General features: G+C 42.9%; 1 protein-coding gene across 2 annotated transcripts in view; it reads right to left on the bottom strand.

The window, feature by feature from the left end:
• Window positions 1-3,433: 3,433 nt before the first annotated feature.
• The window catches only part of LOC306931938 (transmembrane protein 87A), a 37,617-nt gene continuing 22,189 nt past the window's right edge, over window positions 3,434-18,861 (bottom strand). The window contains exons 17-22 of one of the 2 annotated variants that reach the window (XM_079513621.1): window positions 16,911-16,972; window positions 13,246-13,298; window positions 10,909-10,939; window positions 9,259-9,954; window positions 7,259-8,847; window positions 3,434-7,152 (exon numbers count right to left, since the gene is read on the bottom strand). In XM_079513621.1, coding sequence (XP_079369747.1) covers window positions 9,913-9,954; window positions 10,909-10,939; window positions 13,246-13,298; window positions 16,911-16,972 — 188 coding nt within the window. In that variant the 3' untranslated portion in view covers window positions 3,434-7,152; window positions 7,259-8,847; window positions 9,259-9,912. Of the gene's footprint in view, window positions 7,153-7,258; window positions 8,848-9,164; window positions 9,211-9,258; window positions 9,955-10,908; window positions 10,940-13,245; window positions 13,299-16,910; window positions 16,973-18,861 lie in introns of those variants that run through there. The other variant, XM_079513622.1, reaches the window with a different exon arrangement.

The following is an 18,861-nucleotide window of genomic DNA, read 5'->3' as shown; positions in this document are numbered from 1 at the left end:
ATTATAGAGAAGACATTCTATATCCGAGTTTGAGTCACATGACGGAGCAATGGCTCAAATATTTAAGGAAAACATCAGGTTCCTGCATGTAGCCTATTGTTACACACAGACCCTCACATGTACAGTGCATGAAACCTGAACCAAGGTTAATTAAATAAGGTTAGGAAGCGAAGACCGTACGGTGGACTCCATGTTGCGCCCTGGAAGGAAAGAAACATGCGCAATTGAGACCAAGGAAGCTGAATGCGGAAGTGTTGGCTGCATATAGCCCATTGCGCATGTTTCTTTCCTTCCAGAGAGCAACATGGAGTCCACCGTACGGTCTTCGCTTCCTAAACTTATTTAATTAGCCTTGACCTGAACAGGGACAGAAACTTGTAGAAACATGATTCATAGCTTATATTTTGAGCGTACCGATTACGTTTTGACCGTGATTTGAGCGCATACTACGCCCAATGTCGCCCATTCTCACGTCAAGTCAGAGGCTGACTTATCAGGGATCAAAGCTTGCGTATATGTATTTAGAATGCTCATGCTGAATCAATTAATAGTCCCAAATCTCTAATAAAATATGTATGTATGTGACCAATATTTGTCAACACACAAAAAAACCATAATAGACCTAACAATGGGCACTCGAAAATCAGGAAAGTCACTGTTTTAATGATGTTTTGGCCAATCTGTCCAATTTGCACAGTTCAAAGCTTGTTGAATGTGTGACCTATATACCCCCACAGCAGACTCAGCCAAAGTCTTCAAATTTCTCCTCCAAAAGGTGAGATATGAGCAGGCTGCCTCATTGGGAACAGATGTGCCCCCATTTTGTTGTGATATTAATTTATAATGGCTACAGTAGGCAACTGTATATTGATCACATCATGAACAACACAAATGCATGCTTCGGCAACTCCAAATGTCTCGTTATTCATTTATTATAATTTTTTGATGATCGACATGTCATCACATGAACACATCTGTAGCTACTTACCATCTGACGAGGACATATAGCTGCGTCATGTGTCCAGAACATCCATTTCCCCAGGCATTCAGACACATGACAGTGATATTAATCAAAAATACGGATTTACCCTCATAAGCTCTGACAAAGAAAATATCATAGGCCTATATATTTTTACCTCTATAAAAAAGGTGAGTGAGCAATTGTTCAATAGAAATGTTTTTTATAACATCCTTGCCAAGTTGTATTAGCATTTAGTCGTGAGATTGAACTGTATAAATTAACTTCTCTCTCATTACACAGCGAAAATAGCAGATCGACAAGCTCAAAACGCTTTCGAGCTTGCAGATCAGGTACTTTTGTGGGCATTGAATTAATTTACAAAAACAAAATGAATATGGAGATAAGAGGTTTCTGTCTGACAGCAGCGGTATCATTAAATGGTTGTGAGAGCAGTTGACTGGACATTTCTATTCATTCTGATGAAACATGATCATTTGGAGAAAAGTGACATAATTTGTTCTGCTATTACATAATGGCATGTTTTGTTACAGCAGTAGAACCATTTTTGAGCGGTGCCTCCGCTCCATTACGGAGCTATGTCCGTCCGTTTCTGTGTTTGTATGTCCGAGCACGAAAAGCTGCAAAACGGTAATTTCTCGACTGTTTCGGACGCGGGGCGGCTCGCCGGAATTGGCCCATCTCCCCCCTGGGCACGTTCCTGGGGTCCTGGATTTTGAGGGGACCCCCACACGGTACAGTTGCACCACTCACTTCACACAGGTGTGATTTTATAGAATAGTTAGCTAGTTGGCAACTTTATTTCTCACGTTTGTGTACTTGAGTAAAGGTATCAATACTGCAATACAGAAATACTCTTTTACAAGTAAAAGTGAGGAATTCTAATTGAGTATTGACTTTATAATGCATGTGTACAGTGAAACTATAAGTATATACACTTTAGAATGCTATGTATTTTCTACTTGCATGCTATCTAAATGACAATATTTTAGCCTTTGCATAAGCCTGCAAGGTTGTCGAGGCTAGGGCAAATGCTGCGGCCAAAGTGGAGTCTGAAGAGGTGAGTTGTCAGACTACACACTAATTTCTACGTTGTCAGGGAAGGCATGCTGTCCCCATGCAGAGCTGCCCTTCAGTTTGAGAGGCACGGGGAGGGTATAACACATGTTGTGCCGTCTGTGCAGGACGCGCTGCCGAAGATAATTCCTTACTGTCGGTTTGAAATGGGCAGCATACTGACATCTCCCTGCCAGGGCCAAATCTCTGGGATTATGTTATTACTGCAGTAATGCCAGCATACAGATATAACTGTACTGTACCACACACCCACACACCCACACACACACACACAATGGAGGCCTTGCATTTTAAAACACAGCAATAGAATACTAAACATACCAGAGCATGTGTTGTGGATAATAACCCAAAACACAAGGGGTACAAATCCAGCTACACAGATAAAAAAAATTATACTTTGTAATTTTATAGTAATAAAATAGACAGTAAGCCTATTGAACTCACACACTGAAACCAGTGTTGAACAGCATGGTCTTAAACATAGTTGTCGGGCAGAAAACTCCTTTCACTATATTTTTGTAATGGTTTTTTTTTTTTAATATTTTTTCTTAATCAAGTGTCCTACTTGACATACATTGTCATACAAAAGTAGCACACAATAGCCGATCTACAAGCTCAAAACGCAGACAGATTGAACGGTGTGGATTACCCGGCCTACTGTATCGAGGCGTGACACCACATAGTAAATCCATACGATTGTCATGCCTCAGATTATACAAATGGCTGATTTACTGTAAGACATAATGTGGATTATCACACTGTAGACCAGACAGGCAGGAGCCGCTAAGTGCATTTGAAGACTGAAACATATGGGGTCATCAAAAGACAAAGGGTTGCAATGGAGTTAATGGGGGGCAGGGGGATTACCAAGACTAGTTAACTAGTCATCATCATGTGTGTTGGATTGACACAATGCGGTTCAAAGTTACCGGTCATCCACAGCATTGCAGGAAAGTAAATAAGTACATTACTTAAGTGTGGTACAATTTTGTGGTACTTTTACTCTACTGGTGTATATTTCCAATTTTCTGTACTTTTACTTCTACTCCACTACATCTCTGGGCGACTCGAGGAAAATAGTACTTTTACTCCACTGCAATTATATGAAAATGTTGATAATAGCAGACACATTGTGAGCTTGCAGATTGGAATTCCAGACTTTTCAATTTGCAATTTCTACATTGCAGTATTGATACTTTTACTTAAGTAAATAATGTGAGTACTTCTTCCACCACTGCTCCACAGTAACCTAGTGTAGGAAGCAGACAGCTGCAGCAGGTTTAGTCTCAAGGGCACTTTGACATGGCAGGGACTGAACATGGGAACTAACCACTGAAGCCATATTATATCATGACAACATCAAGACAGACATCAATGTCAAAGTTATATTTATATACTTTATTATTAACTGGACATTTCTGTACAAACCAAATGACACAATAATTTACGTCATTAGCCTTTGTGACAAAATGGCAAACGAAAACGCGGCGACGTGAAGCTGTGAAGTCCAGCGGCATCTTCAAGCCACAGTCGATGAGTTTGTTGTTTTGAAAGATTTCAACTGTTAGACTGATTGAAATAAAATAAAAAAAACTATGCGGTAAACGGATATATGCATATGAAAAGTTTTGTTCTAAATAGAGATATTCACCCGTTGGGAAAAATAAATAAAAAATACATTACACTTGCCCCCACAAACCAATATTTGTCAGAAAAAGTGATACAAATATCAATCTTTATCCCTTAAAATGTAAACTTCAGGTGAACGTAAAAGGTTATTGGACATCATTATACAAATTGTGTATCATGTTATCAAGCAAGAAACTATTTCTGAAGCAAGCTCCATCACCAGCTTGTTGCATTTTGGAATCAAACTCATCATCTCAAAAATACAAAATGCATTAAAAAAAGAACAGAGCAATATGCTATTAAAACGAGCCTGAGTGTTGTGAAACATAGGATTGATTTATAAAATAGATCTACAAAATAGCAGCTCTACAAGCTCACAAAGATCTACAAAATAGCAGCTCTACAAGCTCACAAAAATAGCAGATCTGAAAGCTCATGGGCTGTGAGCCTGTAGTTCTGCCATGCTCGGTTCACAAAACCATGTATAAACAGGGGTTAAGTTGGTACTACCTTTTTTGTGAGGGAGGGGGGGGGGGGGGGGGGGGCTGTCACATATCAGGCGTCTTCACTGGGCTGTGTGAAACCAGTGATTCTCAACCTCTGGGCTGGGACCCACTGGTGGGCCGCGAGGGCAGAGGGTATTGCAAGAATTTACAACTTTGAACATTTTAGTTCCCAATGTGATACCTTTTCTTTATGTAAATGTAAAGCATATTATTATTCCATCGATCCAAGCAGGAACAAAAGCTATTGATTAACCCAGGGGTGCCCAAAAGGTAGATCGCAATCTACCAGTAGATCACAAAGGCTGTGCAGGTAGATCACATGACATGCCCCTAAAGAAATCTGCCACTTGAATCTGTCCCTTCAATTAAAGTGACTTGATTGATTGACATCAAAAAGGGCCCGTCAGCTCAAACCCACAATGCAAGATGCACAAACAATTACAATTAATAAAATAAAAAAACCCTACCCATTCCATTTCTCCCCCTCTATTTCCCATTCCAAGTGCATTATTGTCTTGTATGTAACGCCAGTGCTGCTATTCCATATCTAAACTATTTTCAGCTATGGTATAATATTTTCTTTCAGTCGGTAGATCTTGTTGAGCTGGTCATTTAGAAAGTAGCTCTCAAGTCAAAAAGGTGTGGGCACCCCTGCCTGGACTAACCCATTAAGACATGAGGACACTTCTACACATGCCTTCTAATCTAAATCAGTAGTTCTCACACTTTGATCTTGTACATCTGCTATTTTTGAACAGCCGACGCAAAAATCTAAAAATGACACGGATGCTTTCCCGATTGTAATGGGTCAAAACAAGCATGCTCTGTAAAATGCACGGCTACAGTATATGGAGTGGTATGGTCAGATGGATGGGCCACGATTTTAATATTACCCTGATCCAGGAAGCGGTTGAGATTCAACTGTGTTAAACTTTGCTCAAACAATGACAAGAGCAGAAAAGACCATTTTGGGCTGTGCGGCACAGCAGTAATGATGTTTTATTGTGTCTGGGATGAAGGCAGCCTGTGGAGGCATGGCGTTGGACAGCATGGTGTCAGTAGCCTATTCCTTCCGGCTGTAAGACTATATGGGATGATGCATGGGGCACTTAGCGCCGTTGGACAAGCCTTGAAGCCACTGTCAACACTTAACAGGCTAGTTGTGCTGCTGACTACACACTCACACACACACACCCACATGCTTGCAAAGAAACACACACAAACATGCTTCAAAGAAACGTGTATACACAAAAGCGCACACACACACACAAAATCTCTCTCTCACACGCAATTTAGTACACAAAAGGTGACACAGATATTATATACCCAAACAAACAAGTACACACAACGAGCCATTTAAGCCTTCTCTCAAACACACACGGCTGGCTCTGGGCTACACACAGTTGCGGCAGTCAGACAGAGCTAATGGGCGCTTTCATAGAAAACACAATAACAATGTGCTGCGGACAGAGGTAATGTTTGTGTGTGTGCAGGGAGCTGAGTGGACAACTGGACATATACTGTACTGTATACAGTATGTGTGTGCGTGCTCAAGTATACAAGGGCCAGGGGAATCGAGTAAGCAAGCAAACGTGAAATTGGATGTACAGTGAGTGCACGTACAGCATGTCTGGGTGGACGGCATGCTGTGTTGGAAGAGAACGACCAGTGTATAGACAGTACATGGAATGTTGTGCTGTCTGTTTCCGTTTGCACTGCATCTAATGTGCTTGTCCGTCCGTAGAGCACAATTCCTACGTCTGTGTGATTCTCAGAAACCGTGTGATTGTTCATTTCGTGAACTCAAATCACGCCTGAGGCGACACTGAAGCTTGGGAGCACAACTTGCTTTTCGAAGTTTCCAAGAGTTCAACAATATACAAGCGCTAGGGCTGGACGAGACAAAATCCCACATCACAATATTTTTGACCAAATACCTCCAATACTGAACTAAGGCACTGGAGAAACTAACAAATTTAAGCCTTTCATTAATTAAAAAACAAAACAAAAAAACACTTGAACACCATTCAGCATGCCGATTCTGAAGGGGGGGGCATTCACCAAAAACAGCCCATCTATAAGTTCACAGCGCGTTGTGTCGCGTTGTGAACTTGTAGAACATCTATTTTTCGTGAAGACATTTGGTGTAGAGAAGGGAAAGAAACGGTCCAAGTACAGTTGCACAGTAACTCAATTTACAATTTAGGCATTTAGCAGACGTTCTTAATCCAAAGTGATTTACAATAAGCAAGAACATCACACGGTAATAATGTCAAATCTCGCATAGAAATAGTCATCTAGGATCATAAGTAAACAAAGAAACTGTCATCCGTCCTAACAGGAGAATATGCGTACATTGAACCTACAGTATAAACACTGTAACATGTTATTTAAATGACATAGTTTAGCCTTTGCATAAGCCTGCAAGGTCGTCGAGGTCCGTTTTTTACCGAGAATAGAGGGTTTAAGAGGTTTGGTAGATCTTCATCAGGTCATTAGCCTGATGAAGATGTACAACTGACTGACTTCCAAATGTTATCATTCTACTATCTACTTAACAGAAGGTTTAAATCTGTCCGAGTGGCTCCAGTGCTGCCGTCCTGTTCCTGTGATGCACTGGAACGGCTTTAGCCTGTTTTAGGTTTTGAGGCATGGTGGAAGTCTGTATGTACTATCTGGAACTGTATTGTGACTTCAAACTATAATATCAATTTATGTTTAATGTTTCAAATATAGAAACAAAAAATAGCCGCATAGATCGGTTACATTTTTGACAATTTACAAAAGTACAAAACTGTGCTTAAGGAAAACACATCACTTGCACCATATCACCTATTACGATATCCAAAATCCCAGACTATACAGAGTCTCATATCAAAGAGATATGATATAATTTTGATACCTAATAAGCACCCCGTCAGCGGGTTGCACCTCCAGGTTATCGGGACCACACTATAAAACCTAACCTGACTCCGCCAGATGGGGCAGCAGAGAGTACACTGGGTTCCCGGGGGGAACCCAGTGTACTCTCTGCTGCCCCATCTGGCGGAGTCAGGTTATATAAAACCCTCCATTTGGTTCTATCTGCACAGTCTCCAGAGTTAAATGAACACTCAGGATTGTAGTGTGCATGAAGTCATGAGCCAGTATATTGAAACGGCACGATATTGACAGGACACAACACAGTTCTGCACTTCTATCGTCTGGTGGCAGGGACTTTGACTAAAAGGACATGAAGTCAATTAAACTGAGACAAATAAAAAATCTCCTTTTAGCTCTTTTCCACAACTTCCAGAACTAAGCCAGTGATTCTTAACCTGTGGGCCAGCAGGTCCCACTTGTTGATTTTATTGATTGATTATTGTGATTTTCATTGTGATAATGAATAAGAAGTTAAAGTAATACTAGTTCCACTGATCTAAGCCAGAACACATATCGAATAATTGATCATCAAAATAAACATAAACATCCTCCACGTGCATGGAAATGCACGTGGCCCACCCACCACTGTGACCCACTTAACATGGCACCCGAAAGAGGGCCACAAACGCTTTCAAGATGTTCAAATGGGCCGTGTAAATGTAAAAGGTTGAGAACCACGGAACTAAGCAAACCATTTCACGGGTTCTTCTGTAAATGTTTCCATATACGCTACCTACGGCTCGGTTTCGGATAAGGTTCTCTCTGTACCTAATTTGGGACCTGCTCAGGATTATTTTATTTTTTATGTCGGGCAGAAACCTCTCCATATTTTAACTTTATGCGTTTAGTTTTTTTTTGTAAATTTACGCCCGACTTGATCATACTACAGCCTCACACACAATTATAATAAAGTAGCAGATCTACAAGCTTGACACACGGTGCAAGGCAAAGTGTTTTGGACATATGAGGTTTCCACCCGACAGAAGAATTCTAAAATAGCAGATCTACAACTTCCCTCTTCAGGGGTGGTTCTGAGAACTTCTGACTATAAAGAAGAAGAAAAAAGAAAGAGAAGAGAACAAAATGTCAGAACTTCACAGGTTCTGTAAAGTCTCAGGTTCTGGAAGGTCCAAGGGTAGTCCTTTGTAGTAAAAAAAAAGAGCCCTTTAATGTCAACTTTCAACTCTGGTAAACAAAGCAAATCTCAAAATGCAGTTAATATCGCGATCCAGACCATTGCCTTCCACAAATCTTCAAATACTTCCGTCATACAATCTGGGGAAGGGCCTGGTGCTACGACCCGTTTCGGACCGGGGCATTTATAAATCAAAATAATCAAAGCCTATTATAGCTTGGTGCTTATGAGAAAGGGAAATATATATAATACATTTTCGTGAACGGAAATGACAAACGGATGACAGCATTCTCTCTGGGCTTTCGGGAGGTGTACTTCCAGACTCTAGCATTAGGATAACCATCAACGGTAGGAGGAATGGCTCTCCTCTAGTAATACAGGTAGAAAATGTCCCACTCATTCAATTGCATCTTTTAACGTGCTTAAAACCAACCAACAGCAGAGGACGAATCTGTCAAAAAATACTGTGTGAACGGGCAATAAAATGAAATACAATGAAATAGAAGGAATTGCTGTTGGTCGTAGATTTCTCTCCCAGTGCATATAATATGCAAACAAAGGCTTAGGAAGCGCATAAGGCGAGGGCAGCGGTTCCCAACCTGTGGGCCGGGGCCCACTGCTGGGCTCCCAACCTGTGGGCCGGGGCCCACTGCTGGGCTCCCAACCTGTGGGCCGGGGCCCACTGCTGGGCTCCCAACCTGTGGGCCGGGGCCCACTGCTGGGCTCCCAACCTGTGGGCCGGGGCCCACTGCTGGGCTCCCAACCTGTGGGCCGGGGCCCACTGCTGGGCTCCCAACCTGTGGGCCGGGGCCCACTGCTGGGCTCCCAACCTGTGGGCCGGGGCCCACTGCTGGGCTCCCAACCTGTGGGCCGGGGCCCACTGCTGGGCTCCCAACCTGTGGGCCGGGGCCCACTGCTGGGCTCCCAACCTGTGGGCCGGGGCCCACTGCTGGGCTCCCAACCTGTGGGCCGGGGCCCACTGCTGGGCTCCCAACCTATGGGCTCCCAACCTGTGGGCCGGGGCCCACTGCTGGGCTCCGAGGATATTCTAAGTGGGCCGAATACAATTTTAATTATATTACATTAACATAAAAAAAACAATGTCATTCTTTAAAACCTTGAAGAAAAAAACATTCGTGATAACGATTAATAGGAACTTAAAGTATAGTACATTTGTTCACAAACGGTTGACCGATCATTAAAATCAACATGCTCTGAAAATGCAGCCAACCCAACTCGGTTGGGTTGGCTGCAGACGCTTTCGAGGTTTTCAAGTGGGCCCTGGTCCAGAAAAAATTGGGAACCGCTGGGGTTAGGGATAAAATCTGATTTTCTTTTTCTATTCAAAGACACCGACATTGTCATCTTGTAAAACAAACACTCTTTTCCTGCATCATTTCCCTTGTCCATCCATCCATCCATCTATCAACCGTCCATCTGAGGAACCATCCGTCAGTCTCTTCAGCTGCACATATACATCCACCCCTTCATCCACGAGTCTCTTCGCCCAAACATCCATTTATTGGCCGTTTCTTTTATTCTGTCCACCCATCCACCCAGCAATCCTTTGCCCTTCTTCCCTTTCATTTTGTCCATCTCTGTTCATCATTTTGTTTTTGTAAAACGTACATTCTCTCTCAAGTTTCCTGGTCCCTCCTCCGTCTCTACTCCATCTTGGACATCTCAAACTTGGTCGTCATGGTTTCCTGTGAACACATGAGGACATGCAGGTCAGAAGTTTCCATCTTTCTTAATCTTCTCCCCCTCCCTTAAAAAAAGAAAAAAGAAAAGCAGACCGGTTCCCACTCAAAACCTCTGACCCGATAACCATATGACAGATATCACAGATGGTAGATCGGCTTTTTTAAAGAATTGTTTAAGAATTTTTATTTTCTTATTTTTATAAGCCATTCGCCCATACTGACAAAATAGGTTTAAATTATTAATCAATTATTGTATCAAAGTATCGATTATCAATATTTTAAAAATCGATTAGTTACATTAACTGTTGCAGCCCATATATACTGGATTTGCCTGCATATTGAGTGCATTCAGTTGCATTGTGGCCACAAGGAGAGATTCATAAATGGCTGATGTGACTTTAAGATTTGTGTCTGTATCGAAGCCAAAACAAAATGCCTTCCCATCGCACGCGCATGTGCGTGCGCACGTACATACACACAGAGAGAGAGAGAGAGAGGGGCGCACTGCCTTCTCATTGTTCTGCCCGCCATGACAACAACAGTGTGACGTAACCATGGCAACATTAAGCTTAGAGCCGACTGTCTGGCGCTCCCAGCAGTTCAGGGGAGGAATAGCCACAGGGTTTTAAAGTCAATTTAAAAATTCAACATTTGCCATCCACCACCGGTCCATTTGTTGATTATGAATGGTTCATATTATTTTCAGAATGTACTACAGATGCATGGTCTAATATCTGATTAATTTAAAATGTGTTGCTTTATATGGTTTCCATGAGTGTCTTCGTGGTCCACCAGCAAAGTAGGCAGCTGCAATTATGAACGTGGGGCCCTAATGACACATCTATCCTATTATATTATTAGAAAGCCAGATGTAATCTGGGCCCCTAAGACCCACGTTAAGAAGCACAGTTCTAGGACCCGGTGAAGTTGTAAAGGTAGAAGCAAAGGCATCATTACCTCATCAGAGTCCAGTAACGGAGGCAAGGCGCTGCGGAGGAGAGGACAAACACACCGTTAACACACTGAAGAACAACATTACACTCGCTGTGCATTTCATTAGCTAGTGCTACACACCTGCTGGCTATCCGAAGGGTACGACCACGTCACCTGCTCCCTAAGATGTTGCTGGAACTGGAACTGAACCTCTTGGCCCTTTCTGCATGCAATACTTTAATATAATAGAACTGGAACTGAACCTCTTGGCCCTTTCTGCATGCAATACTTTTACGTTTTGGTAGGTTGTTTGCATTAATGATCAGGTGTACCTTTTACGGTGGTCCTCAGTGTAAATATGACATACAGTATACTTCCTCCCATACTACAGATTATACATGCGTTTTCAGATGGCAGATTCTTTACGATCAAGCTGCGTAGCCATTAGCCAATCTTTCCGTCACCTGATTTATACATCGTCGTACGACGGCGGCGTGTGCCAAAAATAGCCGATCTACAAGCTCACTAAACAAATAACGCATAGTGATGTGACCTTGTCGTGAGCACGAGATCTAGCATTTTCACCATTAGACTTTCACCACAGCACCACCAGTTATTTCAGAAGCGGGCACATCTCTAGATAATTGACTCTGCTAATAGTGGCAGGCCATGTTTTATGAGAGCATTCATTCACAAGCATCTGCACCACTCGACAAAAAAAACTCCTCTGCATTTTCCTGCACTTTATTCAAATTATCTCCCTGACCTCAAAATAGCTCATTCCAATTCAAGTGTTCAAGGACCTCTACAAATGCTTCTCATATAGCAGCCCAATGTGGTGCCAAAACACCCACTACAACCACTACTATTTACTAATGGATTTACCACATTGCTGGAAAGATTACTGTACGGCTTCCATTAGTATCGGAGAGTCTGAAGAGGGGTTATTTGTCATGTACACTTGCAAGCAGGGTCTGGAATGAACATTTCAAGCTCATAGCCAAATGTCTGGCTGATGGCAATTTCTACTCGCTTTTTACAAGCCAAACATGTTTTGAAACCATCGTAATTTTGAAAGAAAAGCATCACGTTTATTCTGTGGGTCTGTAAAAGAGGTGTTACAATTGAGATTACCATGTAGAACTATGTCTAAAAGTGTATGTGCATTGTGCAGATATAGCATTATGGCACTTTCAAACACTATGATAGGTCAGCTTTCGTCATCTTACCGAGCGATCACAGTACGTGAGAGAAGAGTCTGTGACCATACATGTTTAGTACCTGACAGCGTCTGCGAAGGTCCTCCGTGACACACTTTTGGTTTTGACACTTTCATAATCAATACGTCTGTCAACACTTTAAAATGCCATGACATGAATTGCCCTTGAACTTGAGTTTAAACACGCCACCAAGTTAATTCACTTGTGCTCTGTATGGTTGATATTTTATTGCACAAAGTCACCCGTGCCAACTGTATGAGCCACCATACAGATATTGTGGTAAGCACAGAACCATCAATGAAGACAATCCGTTTCAAGTCGACTACTGCTTGGAGCTTGTTGGTTATGTGGTTATGAGCAGACACAGCGTATCAAACACACCGACATCAAATAACAATGAGGTCCATGTTATTCAAACTAGGAGCAATGAAAGCACAACTGCAGTCAAAGATGAATGATACAACAAACTTGCCGATGCACGACTCCAAGACATTCAAAATGTCAAATTGACTGATGGCAGCACTCCCATATCAGGTAAGTTAGACAGGTTAGCGTAATGATCAATCATTCATTATTCTGATGAAGGCACTGAGCCGGAACGCGTCCGCCCGATTATCCTGTCGTCTGTCTAACTAAGTCTAACATGATTGCTGGCATCATTCTTTTTTATAGAGTACTGAAGTCCTGACATCACTCGTTCATCCTCTGGTTCAAGGAAGCAATATTTCATTGGGTCATCTTAGGATCATCTCAATTGTGATCCAAAAATAAACTGTCCCAGCGATTGTCTGGGAGGTGGCTCTGTATCGTTTATGATCAGTCACTCATATTTGATAGAGCCCGTTTCTGGTGAAAATGTAACTCATTCGCCGGCGGTGACATTAGGGATTTCTCGCCGTCAGTTTAAGCGTCAAAACCGCCGTGCTCATACGTTTATTTTTGGAACACAGTTCCTATTTGACACGATATTAAATTAAAAATAAAAGTATATGGGAAATCCTACATGATCCAGGTAGGATGTGTAAATTATGTCAGACTTCGGTGCTCTATCGTGGACCATGTTATTCAACCAGATCAGCTGCTAGAAAGTGTGGAGTCATACAGAGAGCAACATCTGAGTTGTGTCAGGGTGTTGACTTACACGTCTGCCATGGATGAAGGGATGTTCTCCTCGACCCATTTCAGATCCTCATCCTGCAGAGCAAAAAGATCCATGTTGGTGGATTGTCATTTTTTGGTGGGGCGGGGGGGTTGTCGTTTTTGTTTGTTTCCATTATGATAATGAAAACTAACAACAGGTACAACTAGTATAGCGAGTAGCGGTGCATAATAACCATAGGGGAATTAAACCCCAAACACCACGCTGACCTTCTGACATATTGGAGCTGTGTAAGACGTTGAAATTAAAGTACATTTACCCAAGTACTTCCAGTATTTTTTTCGAAATTGTTCAGAAATTGCAGATGTACAAGCTCGCAGAGTGGCACAAAGTGAAGCTGCTTGAGCTTGTAGATCTGCTATTTTTGAAAACAACTGTTGAGGGAGATTTTACTCTGAAAATCCCCACCTTCCATTTCCCCACAAAACCAGGAGGTGAGATCTTCCATTACTACATCGCCAGCGTAAATCAGATCTCTCTTTAGAAGTGAAAATATTCTAACCGAGATGCATGATCAGAAATTAATCTGCGCAGAGGCAGCGTAGACTCAGAGCAAATAAGGAAGTTTGCCGGGCCGTAACCCCAGGAATCTTTGAGAAGGAAGTGGTCATGTGACTGGGGTTGCGCCATGACACTTTCATGGACACTTTCATGGGAGCCAAACTCACACCGGAAGTGCAATGAATACACGGCAGTGAATGGAGCCGGCTGGACCAGCTCATAACAAACATTATTTATGAACAATTGAGACCTTTGTCATATAATCAGTTCAGGAATATAAACTAAGACATATCACAGGTTGTTTTCTAATTTCTAAAACTTGCTTTTCGATGTGCACAGAGTGCACAGTATATAATTTTATCTGAGGATCTAAACAGCAGCAGGTATCGTTTCTGGCTCCGAGGTATCGCGATATTTGGCTGCCAGACAGGAAACGGTGGGAAGTCATTCAGAAATATAGTTTGTTCATGAGCTGGTCACTGAGCTCTCATTGCCTCATGCGCCAATAAGTTCCAAACTTTTCCTCTTACATTTCTTCCTAAGTGAATTCCTAAGTGAAGTCCAGTCAGATTCATGAAACGTTCTTAAGTAGGCAGAATTGTTCGTAAGCATGTTCTTATGATGATGAATCCAAATCCTCGTAACTTGAAGGGGTGTGCCAGTTCATTCAAATTATCATAGGTAGACGCCCCAAATATCCTAATTAGCATCCTAATTACCATAGGGAACCGCCCCACCAATCCCATATAAGGCATTGGGAATTCACTTTCCTACCTGTGTTTTACCCAGGTGGGTGTTTTTTTGCATGACTCCATGGCCTTGCCTGCAGTCACACCTGTGTGTGATTTCAGCACACAGAAATCACAGGACCTCATACACAGAAATAAAGTTGAGTGAAGTCAAGAATACCTAAACTAAAGTCTAAATATGGTGGAACACCAGACTCCAAACATTAAAAAGCAATAGTACTGTGGTGTGGAGGTACTGAAGTGAACAGAAATGTTCATATTTTCAATATTTCAATATTTTCAATATTCATGAATGTATTTTATTATTTATCTCACAATAGTCAACTTTCACCACTAGACATCAATGTAAATTTGCTGAAATTATCATATTATCCATATGTCATGTTCAGAAGTAGTGGATAGTAGTGGATATAAAACATGTTAGCACTGGAGGGTGCATGGATATGGAGGGGCTTTAAGGCAGCAACTGCTTGGTATGTAATGGTGAGGAAATAGGGGTGTTGAGGGTGATATCGTGGTGCAAGGGGTGGGATAGGGGGGCTAGCAGGTAGGAAGCTTACAGGAAAATGGAGGTGGTGGCTGTTGGTATACGGGGTGGGGGTGTAAAGGGGGGGGATGATGGCGGGTGGGGTGGGGGTTATGTGGTGGGTATGGTGTGTTTGTTTGGGTTGGGTTGTAAAGTCTAAACCAGTGGTTCTCAAACATTTTCATGTCAAGGACCCCCAAATTGACATGCATTCTGCAGACCCCCATATGAAAATATTTTCTGCTAGGGAAATGTTTTGAAGATTTATCAAAATGTTTCGAAAATAGCCGATCTACAAGCTCAAAATGGGCAGTAATGGGACACGTTTGTGAGCTTGTAGATTGGCTATTATCAAAGTATAAAATGGGATTAAAGTGGTAAAATGTTCCATATTTTGCCGTGGACTGCCTGGAACTTCCTCAAGGACCCTTTGAGGTCCTCAGACCAAACTTTGAGCATCATGCAGAGGGCGCTGTTTTTCCTTTGTTTTCAGATTGCACTTAAGAACAAAAAAGGCACCCTAAGAGTGCTCCACAGTGTGCGTAGATTCTGTTCTTACCTACGAACAAATTACAGCTAAGAAAACATTGAGGGATCCCAAAACCTTCTTAAAAACTTCCTAAGTGGGTCTAAGAACAAATTTCCTCTTAAGAACTTCTTAAGAACGGTTGGCGCATGAGGCCCATTGACTCCAGTCCATTCTGCCCAACTTCAGGGTGTAGTTTTGCTTCAAGTGTCCATGAAAGTGTCATGGCGCAGCCCAGTCACATGACCATTTCCTTTCCTTCTCAAAGCTTCCTTGCCGTAAACCAAGGTATATTAAATGGAGGTAAAGACACGAACGTCATTTTCGCTATCACGCAATTCCAGACGGCAGATTCGTCGCACCATGGGAGCCAAACTGCACTCGGAAGTTCGGCAGAATACACTGGAGTCAATGAGAGCTCAGTGACCAGCTCATGAACAAACATTATTTATGAATGACTGAGATCTTTTGTAAAGTAATCGCTTCTGGCAACACATTATTGTCTGCTGTGTTGCTTTTCGATGTGTACACTGTAATTTTATAGGAGGTATCTAAAGAGCAAAAAGCAAGTTTCTGAACGTGCCAAGTAATTCGAGACTGTCCACCGTTTCCTGTCTGGCAGCCAAATCTCGCGATACACCCGGAACAGAAACGATACGTGCTGCTGTTTAAATCCTCAAATAAAATGTACTGTGCACATCACATCGAAAAGCAGGTGATTAGAAAACAAACTGTGATATGTCTCATAAATAATGTTTGTTATGAGCTGGTCCAGCCGGCTCCATTCACCGATTTGTATTCATGTAACATCCGGTGCGAGGTTTGGCTCCCATGAAAGTGTCATGGCGCAGCACTGTCACGTGACCATGTCACTTCCTTCTCTAATCTTCCTTGCCATAAACAAGGAAGTGAATGGCTGCGCACACAGCAAAACTGCTCCGGGAGGGGCTGAGCAAGGCGATCCCGTTTTATATCGATAAAAAATACCGTAATACGTCCCCACACAGGCTCCCTGCGGTTTTATTTGATAGGACGGGTGTGGACGTCCTAGACAGTAGACATAAGTGTTAAAGGACCACTTCGCCACTATTCAACCTAGTCTGTGTGTTTTTAATCATTAGCATATATGCTAAAATGCGCCCGTTTATTATGATTGGTGTTCTGTAGCTCCGTGGGCGCACTTCCAAAGCTGTCCACCATGTACGTATTTGTCCAAAAATGACGTAGGTGGTGACTGGGGCATTTACAGCAGTCATATAGAAGACAAAGAGAACAGATCATAAGAACACATCCACTATGAAAGATAGCACAAGACACATTGGAGAAAGATGGTCGTTTTCCTCACCACTTTGTTAGGCTTGGCAGTTCCATTGGTCTCATTCTTCGCCCCCCTCATCTTCATCCCCTCTGGAGAGAGAGAGAGAGAGAGAGAGAGAGACACACAGACAGACAGTGATTGATTAGGTACAGTCCAGGGGTGCCCACACTTTTTGACTTGAGAGCTACTTTCAAAATGACCAGCTCGGCAAGATCTACCCACCAAATCAATTATTATACCATTGCTGAAAATAGTTTAAATATGTACCTGAGGGGGCTTCGGAATAGTAGAGTTTGTGTTACATTCTGTACAGTATAAGACAAATGCACTTGGAATGGGAAATACATTTTCTCTTTTCTTCAATATATTTAAATTAAATACTCTTTAGGGGCATGTCATGTGATCTACCTGCACAGCCTTTGTGATCTACTGGTAGATCGCGATCTACCTTTTGGGCACCCCTGACTGGTACACAGTCAAATCAATGAGCAGTGGTTCACAAACATCTTTTTAATTTCAAGGACCCCCATAACCTGATTTTTTCCAGAGTCCCAGATACGACTGCAGAATAGAGCTCTACATGAGTACCCCCTATTCTGAGAATACTCAACAAGACCCGAGATCAGTAGTTGTCTCTTATTGTAGGCTGCTACGTAGCCTGGCCCAGCCTGTGTGGTTTCTGGTCTAGAGGGGTAGTTGTCTCATATTGTAGGCTGCTACGTAGCCTGGCCCAGCCTGTGTGGTTTCTGGTCTAGAGGGGTAGTTGTCTCTTATTGTAGGCTGCTACGTAGCCTGGCCCAGCCTGTGTGGTTTCTGGTCTAGAGGGGTAGTTGTCTCATATTGTAGGCTGCTACGTAGCCTGGCCCAGCCTGTGTGGTTTCTGGTCTAGAGGGGTAGTTGTCTCATATTGTAGGCTGCTACGTAGCCTGGCCCAGCCTGTGTGGTTTCTGGTCTAGAGGGGTAGTTGTCTCATATTGTAGGCTGCTACGTAGCCTGGCCCAGCCTGTGTGGTTTCTGGTCTAGAGGGGCGGGTTCCAGCCAGTACAAGGCGGTGGATCCTATTGGTGCCGGCATGAGCATGGCGATGGATCCTATTGGTTCACCGATGTGAGCCCCCGCCCCCTCCTCGGTAGAAAACAGCGGAGAACACTGACATCACCAAATTTGGAGCGACGCCCTTATTGGTTCGCGAAATACAAGGAAGTGGGCCAAATCTTCCAATGCATTTCTCCAGGCTTTTCTTTTCTATTTATTTTTATTCCACGATTTTGCAACCCATTTTTTCACCCAGTGTCAATTATCTAATGTAATCCGGGGCGCTAAACTTCCTCTGCCAACCTGGGGGGGGCAGCGGACTGACCTCATGCTTCCTTCTATGCATGAGGAGTCCAAGCCGCTTCTTTTCACCTGACAGGGGGGAGTTTCCCCGGCCGGACATAGCGTGTGGAAGGAAAACGTTATTCCGACCAGTTCCTTCCCCATCCATCAGGCGCCCCAGGGGGGCCTAGTAACTACAAAACGACATCAAGAACTTTTTACAGGCTGTCAGAACTTTGGTTGGTAACCCCAGCAGATCTATATGTCTTTACTGTCCGAATTGACAGAAGAGGGAAAAGTCGTTGGCTGAGAGTTTTTTTTTTACAAACACCTCTCTCCCCCTCTAGTGACAAATGGTAAATGGTGCATTTATATAGCGCCTTTATCCAAGGTGCTTTACATTCACCCATTCACGCACCCATTCACGCACACATTCATACACCGATGGCGGGGGAAACCATGCAAGGCACCAAGGCACATCAGGAGCAATTAGGGGTTCAGTGTCTTGTTCAAGGACACTTCGACACTAACTCTGGGGGAGCCCGGGTTCAAACTGGCAACCTTGCGGTAGCCACTCTACCCTTGAGCCACCGCCGCCCCGTGACCATGCATAAATACAAACTGTCAAGAAATAACATATCCATACCTCTGTGACAAAGGT

Source organism: Electrona antarctica (genome assembly GCF_951216825.1).
Source record: "Electrona antarctica genome assembly, chromosome: 11".
NCBI classification, from domain to species: Eukaryota; Metazoa; Chordata; class Actinopteri; order Myctophiformes; family Myctophidae; genus Electrona; species Electrona antarctica.
The sequence above is the reverse complement of the archived record's forward strand: the minus strand, read 5'-3'. Positions and strand labels throughout refer to the sequence as shown.